The sequence below is a fragment of the Salmo trutta genome, chromosome 13 (genome assembly GCF_901001165.1).
Source record: "Salmo trutta chromosome 13, fSalTru1.1, whole genome shotgun sequence".
Lineage (NCBI taxonomy): Eukaryota > Metazoa > Chordata > Actinopteri > Salmoniformes > Salmonidae > Salmo > Salmo trutta.
Genome location: NC_042969.1, coordinates 81,276,248 through 81,284,100, shown reverse-complemented (window position 1 = coordinate 81,284,100; position 7,853 = coordinate 81,276,248). Strand labels below are relative to the sequence as shown.

Genomic DNA, 7,853 nt, shown 5'->3' with positions numbered 1-7,853 from the left:
AGCTGTAAGAACACACACACACACATGTACACCACTACACACACCTCCTCCAACTCCACCGAGCCAGAGATACACACAGGCAGCATCAACGGAGACGCCAGCTGTAAGAACACACACACACACATGTACACCACTACACACACCTCCTCCAACTCCACCGAGCCAGAGATACACACAGGCAGCATCAACGGAGACGCCAGCTGTAAGAACACACACACACACATGTACACCACTACACACACCTCCTCCAACTCCACCGAGCCAGAGATACACACAGGCAGCATCAACGGAGACGCCAGCTGTAAGAACACACACACACACATGTACACCACTACACACACCTCCTCCAACTCCACCGAGCCAGAGATACACACAGGCAGCATCAACGGAGACGCCAGCTGTAAGAACACACACACACACATGTACACCACTACACACACCTCCTCCAACTCCACCGAGCCAGAGATACACACAGGCAGCATCAACGGAGACGCCAGCTGTAAGAACACACACACACACACATGTACACCACTACACACACCTCCTCCAACTCCACCGAGCCAGAGATACACACAGGCAGCATCAACGGAGACGCCAGCTGTAAGAACACACACACACACACATGTACACCACTACACACACCTCCTCCAACTCCACCGAGCCAGAGATACACACAGGCAGCATCAACGGAGACGCCAGCTGTAAGAACACACACACACACACATGTACACCACTACACACACCTCCTCCAACTCCACCGAGCCAGAGATACACACAGGCAGCATCAACGGAGACGCCAGCTGTAAGAACACACACACACACACATGTACACCACTACACACACCTCCTCCAACTCCACCGAGCCAGAGATACACACAGGCAGCATCAACGGAGACGCCAGCTGTAAGAACACACACACACATTCACAAAAACTAGGCAAAAACAAAACACTCTCAAAGACTATAGAAACATTTTCAACTTTGATGGGAACAGATCAGAACCCAGTGTGTATTAACTCACTTCAATAGGTTCAAGCCTCATTTATTGTTCCAGAATTAAGTGATAATCCTCATCTCACCCCCCCTCTCTCCTCTCCCTCCCTCCTCTCCTCTCCCTCCCTCCTCCCCCTCCCTCTCTCCTCTCCCTCCCTCCCTCCTCCCCCTCCCTCCTCCCCCGCTGTCCCTCTCCCTCCTCTCCCTCCCTCCTCCCCTTCCTTCCCTCCTCCCCCGCTGTCCCTCTCCCCCTCTCCTCTCCTCTCCCTCCCTCCTCCCCTTCCCTCCCTCCTCCCCCTCCCTCCCTCCTCCCCTTCCCTCCCTCCTCCCCTTCCTTCCCTCCTCCCCCTCTCCTCCTCTCCCTCCCTCCTCCCCCCCTCTCTCTCCTCTCCTCTCCCTCCCTCCTCCCCCTCCCTCTCTCCTCTCCCTCCCTCCCTCCTCCCCCTCCCTCCTCCCCCGCTGTCCCTCTCCCTCCTCTCCCTCCCTCCTCCCCTTCCTTCCCTCCTCCCCCGCTGTCCCTCTCCTCTCCCTCCCTCCCTCCTCCCCCTTCCCTCCGTCCTCCGTGCTCCCCGCTGTTCCCCTCCCTCCCTCCTCCCCCGCTGTCCCTCTCCCTCCTCTCCCTCCCTCCTCCCCTTCCTTCCCTCCTCCCCCGCTGTCCCTCTCCCTCCCTCCCTCCTCCCCCTTCCCTCTGTCCTCCGTGCTCCCCCGCTGTTCCCCTCCCTCCCTCCTCCCCCGCTGTCCCTCTCCCCCTCTCCTCTCCCTCCCTCCTCCCCCTTCCCTCCCTCTTCCCCCGCTGTCCCTCTCCCCAGTGAGTTTTGTGAGGGCGCTATATGACTACGCGGGTCAGGCGGATGAGGAACTGTCCTTCCCAGAGGGGGCTGTCATCCGTCTGCTCAACAGAGACACCCAAACTGACGATGGCTTCTGGGAGGGAGAGTTTAACGGACGAGTGGGAGTCTTCCCTTCTGTACTGGTGGAGGACCTGACTGAGAGCGGGGAGAACGGAGCACACACACTGGTAAACACATGCACACACTTGAGAGCAGAAACACATACACACACACACACACAAATGCACGCACGCATACACACAGCTACAGTACCAGTCAAAAGTTTGGAAACACCTACTCATTCAAGGGTTTTGTACATACACTATATTTACATAAGTATGTGGACATCCCTTCAAATTAGTTGATTCGGCTATTTCAGCCTCACCCGTTGCTGACAGGTGTATAAAATCGAGCACACAGCCATGCAATCTCCATAGACAAACATTGGCAGTAGAATGACCTTACTGAAGAGCACTGTGACTTTCAACATGGCACAGTCATAGGATGCCACCTTTCCAACAAGTCAGTTCATCAAATTTCTGCCCTGCTAGAGCTGCCCGGGTCATCTTTAAGTGCTGTTATTGTGAAGTGGAAATGTCTAAGAGCAACAACGGTTCATCCTCAAAGTGGTAGGCCACACAAGCTCCCAGAACGGGACCGCCGAGTGCTGAAGTGTGTAGCGCGTAAAAATCGCCTGTCCTCGGTTGCAACACTCACTACCCAGTTCCAAACTGCCTCTGGAAGCAACGTCAGCACAAGAACTGTTTGTCGGGAGTTTCACTAAATGGGTTTCCATGGCCGAGCAGCCGCACACAAGCCTAAGGTCTTCATGTGCAATGACAAGCATTGGAGTGGTTTTAAAGCTCGTCACCATTGGACTCTGAAGCAGTGGAAACGCATTCTCTGGAGTGATGAATCACCATCTGGCAATGCGACGGACAAATCTGGGTTTGGCGGATGCCAGGAGAACGCTACCTGCCCCAATGCATTGTGCCAACTGTAAAGTTTGGTGGAGGAGGACTAATATTCTAGGGCTGTTTTTCATGGTTCGGGCCCCTTAGTTCCAGTGAAGGGAAATCTTAACGCTACAGCATACAATGACATTCTAGACGATTTTGTGCTTCCAACTTTGTGGCAACAGTTTAGGGAAGGCCCTTTCCTGTTTCAGCATGACAATGCCCCCGTGCACAAAACGAGGTCCATAAGGAAATAGTTTGTTGAGATCGGTGTGGAAGAACTTGACTGGCCTGCACAGAGTCCTGACCTCAACCCCATCGAACACCTTTGGGAGGAATTGGAACGCTGATTGCGAGTCAGGCATAATCACCCAACATCAGTGCCCAACCTCACTAATGCTCTTGTCCCCGCAGCAATATTTCAACATCTAGTGGAAAACCCTCCCAGAAGAGTGGAGGCTGTTATAGCAGCAAAAGGGGAGACCAACTCCATATTAATGCCCATGATTTAGGAATGAGATGTTCGACGAGCAGGTGTCCACATACTGTTGGTCATGTAGTGTATCTGGGTCCATGATGAAACATGGCGTCCATTAATGTGTCTGTTTGGCTGTTATGTCTAGTTCTGTGATTGGTTTAGGAGTGGTCATATCCTTCCTGGAGTTTAACAGGAGTTGTTTACTCTAGATAACAGTGTGATTAGAGCTACTCCAGTCCTCTGAGAATAACAGCTCTGTTATCTTGGTTTGGGTCCGTTGCCCTGCTCACTTCCTGCCTGTCGGCCTGGAGAACAATGATATGGAGACTGTGTTTTCAATGGTTATGAATAAGTCTCGATATGCACAATCTGTGAAAGATGATTGACATTGTCCTCTAACCCTTCATTTTCCCTCTCTTTCTGTTTGTCTCCCTCTCTCCATCTTTGTATCTTTCCTCCCCCTTCCAGATCTCTCCATCTTCGAGGCTGCCCTCCTCCCTGCCACCCCTCCCTCTGTATGACCAGCCCCCGTGCAGCCCCTATGCCACCCCAGACACCCCCACCCCTCCGCCCCTCCCTCGATCACCCTCTGTCAACGGGGAACACAAGCCGCCTCCCTCAACGCACAAGGGACCCACTCACAGTAAGAGAGCGACCAATGCTGGGTTTTGTTTTTACACATGTAAGAAAGAGTAACATGACAATTACATACAATCGGTAAGACTGTAAAAAGAGTACATCACTCTCTCTCTGTCTGTCTTTATCTGTCTCACTCTCTCTCTCTCGTTCTGTCTCTCTCTCACACTCTCACTCTCTCTCTCTCTCTCTCTCTCTCTCTCTCTTTCTCTCTCTCTGTCCCTTTCTCTCTCTCTGTCTATCTTTATCTGTCTCACTCTCTCTCTCTCGTTCTGTCTCTCTCTCACACTCTCTTTCTCTCTCTCATGCACTCTCTTTCTCTCTCTCTCTCTCTCTCTCTCTCTCTCTCTCTTTCTGTCTCTCTGTCCCTTTCTCTCTGTCTCTGTCCCTTTCTCTTTGTCTCTGTCCCTTTCTCTTTATCTCTCTCATCAGATCATAGTTCAGCTCTGAGTCCAGTGTCTCCAGAGTTTCCCCAGCCCCCGCGGTTCACTCCCGACGGAGGCCCTAGCAAACTACGACCTGTAAGCCACCCCAAATGCTCAACTTTTCAGCAGGTGTAGATCAAGGCCAGTATTGGGAGAAGCAGTGTGGATTTAAAGGCATGTAGATCAGATATGTGTTTAATACCCCCCCCTCTCTCCCGCCCCATAGGTCCGTGCAGCCCCCCCGCCCCCCAAGCAGAAACCTCGCAAAAAAGCAGAGAAGACTGAGGAGGTGGAGATCACACTGGTGTGACGTGCAGCAGGACAGACAGACAGACAGCACAGCGCTGCCCTGCAGACCTGAGGGACTGAACTTTGAACTGGGCTTTACCTCTAACCTTTGAACAATAGAACTCCCCCCTTCTCTCCCCCCTACCTCCCTCCACTTGGAAGAAACAAGGGAAGGAAGATGATTCTGTCTCCTAGCAACAAGGAGTAGCAGCCCCTCCCTGCTCACCCCTCCTCTCCCTCTGTGTCAGACTGTCTGTTGCCTTAACTTTGCTCCCATCTGGCAGCCATTTTGAATGAAAGGAGGAAGAGCGGGAGGAAGAGGAGAATGAAAAGGAGACATGTTGAGGAGGAGAGTTTTATCTGCCATGTGAGCTGGGTTTCCCCTGTTCTTGCCATATATAGTTGTATCATACGTGTTTAATGTGGATTAGTACAGTACATTACTGTTGTCATCGCAACGTTTCATATTAGCCCAACCCGCTGATTGGAGTATCTATTTTATATGTAGTAGAAGTTGATCCGTATGTCAACCTGAAATAGCATTGTACATACAGTTAAAGGGTATGGTGAGATGGAGGGAGAGACAGAGAGACAGAGAGACAGAGAGAGAGAGAGAGAAAGGTGGGGCTGGATCCTCCCTGAATGTTCTAACACCTCCATCTCTCTCTCCTCAGACAGACTGTTCTGTCTATTTGCAGTTTGTATGGATCAGTGGTAACCATTCACACAGACACACGACACACACACGACACACACACACACAGATAAGTCTCCTCAGCTTCAACGCTGATGAACAGCGTGTGTTTATATCATTGATATGTAGTCGTCAATAGGAAGTGCTCTAAGAGATGGGGTCAGTGTTTTACAGCTGTGGGTGAATCCCCTGTCAGGCTTCTTGTTTATCCTTCAGACATAGATACTGATACTAGATATAGATACAGACATAGATACTGATACTAGATATAGATACAGACATAGATACTGATACTAGATATAGATACAGACATAGATACTGATACTAGATATAGATACAGACATAGATACTGATACTAGATATAGATACAGACATAGATACTGATACTTGCATTTAGTGCTTTACGGTTGTTTTCTCTGACGGCCTGTCAGAGTCGACCCCTGTTCTGGTTATGTGTTGGACCGGGCATCTCTCTCTCTCTGGTGTATCTGTGCTGGAGTCTGAGTGAGTGGGGTGTTGAGTGGAGAGAGACTGTATTTAAACAACTGAATGAACGAACCCAGAGGTCCACCCGAAAAGAAGGGTGCAGAAAACAACATCACCACAGAGGACAACATGTCCAGAGGACAACATGTCCAGAGGACAACATGACCAGAGGAGCTGCACCACAGAGGACAACATGACCAGAGGAGCTGCACCACAGAGGACAACAGGACAACATGTCCAGAGGACAACATGACCAGAGGAGCTGCACCATAGAGGACAACATGACCAGAGGAGCTGCACCATAGAGGACAACATGACCAGAGGAGCTGCACCACAGAGGACAACATGTCCAGAGGACAACATGACCAGAGGAGCTGCACCACAGAGGACAACAGAACCAGAGGAGCTGCACCACAGAGGACAACAGAACCAGAGGAGCTGCACCACAGAGGACAACAGAACCAAAGGAGATGCTTTCTGCCACCTTTTTGTGCATTCCTGTTTTAAGACTGTAGCCATGTTTTTATTATTGAAACCAGGAAGTTTACGTTGTTTCAATCACCATTTTTTGTTGGTTGGATTTTGATTCCGCGTCCTACCCACTAAGCAATTAATGGTATATTGATCACCTCTCTACTGAGCCCCTGTAGTTACTGAGGAGGAAGAGGTAGATGTGGGAAAGGGTCTGGTCTCACTTGTAACCTTTCAGTTTGACCCTTGAACTTTGACATATGATGTTGTGTAGATTTGGAAAGCACTTCAGTTTGATAAATTAGGTCCTAACATTTCACACAGCGATTGGCTTGCACATTTCAAACCTGCCACAATGATCGTTTATTTTACGGTGATGTGCCCTATCGTATAGAAGATTCAACACCCTGTGAGGATGTACCTTACCGTAGGTCAATATCCATTACCAGCCCCTTCAAGCAAGCCTTCCTAAACCCAACCTGGGGAGAAATCATAGCACTTTATTCCCTTCGATTGGTTTTATTCTCTTGTTTGTATTTCTGTTGTTTTTCAGTGTTGCTGTCTCATTCTGGCTGCACCTTCCTAACCTCTGACCCCTAACCTCTGACCCCTATCCTCTGACCCCTAACCTCTGACCCCTAACCTCTGACCCCTATCCTCTGACCCCTAACCTCTGACCCCTAACCTCTGACCCCTATCCTTTGACCCCTAACCTCTGACCCCTAACATTTGATCCCTATCCTCTGACCCCTATCCTTTGACCCCTAACCTCTGACCCCTATCCTCTGACCCCTAACCTCTGACCCCTAACATTTCACCCCTATCCTCTGACCCCTAACATTTCACCCCTATCCTCTGACCCCTAACCTCTGACCCCTAACCTTTGACCCAGCATCGTGTTCTACAGAAGACAGGAAACCATTTGATCTTGTAGGGTGAGGTGTTATAAAATATATATATATATATATACATATATTTGATTTGAATTATGAAACCTTTCTAAGGAATATTGAATGATTGTAGTGAGAATGTGTATTTGTTAGTTTTAGGTGGTGTATGAGCTTTGAGAGTGATTATACTACGAGAGGAGGAAGGATATGATCCTATCTTTGCTTGGCTAGTTTGGTCTGCTCTAAACCACGCCCTCTCCTTGATCTCTCTTACATCTTTAGAACGTTTATCAAACTTGTTTTGAAGTTTATGGTTAACATCAACGTCCTCCATCTTGTCAGAAAGCTGTTCTCACCCACTGATCAAGCCAACACTTTATTACAATATGTCTGTTCTTATGGTTCATCTCTGAATATAACTCTGTAATCTTCCTCTATACAACAGTCCTGTAGTTTTACTTTATTTTAGCATTTTTATATATCTATTTGATTTTGTTTTGATTTGGAGATGTTTCCGAGCTGCTAAATCAGTGTAGTTGAACAACAGGCCTCTCTTCTGTCTGTTGCCATGGTGACAACATTGAGAACAGGTGCAAAATTATTTCTGCATTATTATTGGCTGTAAAAAAAAAAGTTTGTATTTATTGTGTACAAATGTTAAATAATAAAACGGATTGGAAAAATAATTTTATTGCCGTTTTTGTTAT

The 7,853-nt window shown here is 48.9% G+C and overlaps 1 protein-coding gene across 1 annotated transcript in view; it reads left to right on the top strand.

Annotated features, from left to right (window-relative positions):
• The window catches only part of fchsd2 (FCH and double SH3 domains 2), a gene marked incomplete in the record, with an annotated part of 103,956 nt that extends 96,124 nt beyond the window's left edge, over positions 1 to 7,832 (top strand). The window contains 4 exon segments of the mRNA XM_029773753.1: positions 1,802 to 2,010; positions 3,725 to 3,899; positions 4,325 to 4,413; positions 4,544 to 7,832. Coding sequence (XP_029629613.1) covers positions 1,802 to 2,010; positions 3,725 to 3,899; positions 4,325 to 4,413; positions 4,544 to 4,627 — 557 coding nt within the window.
• Between the last annotated feature and the right edge of the window lie 21 nt (positions 7,833 to 7,853).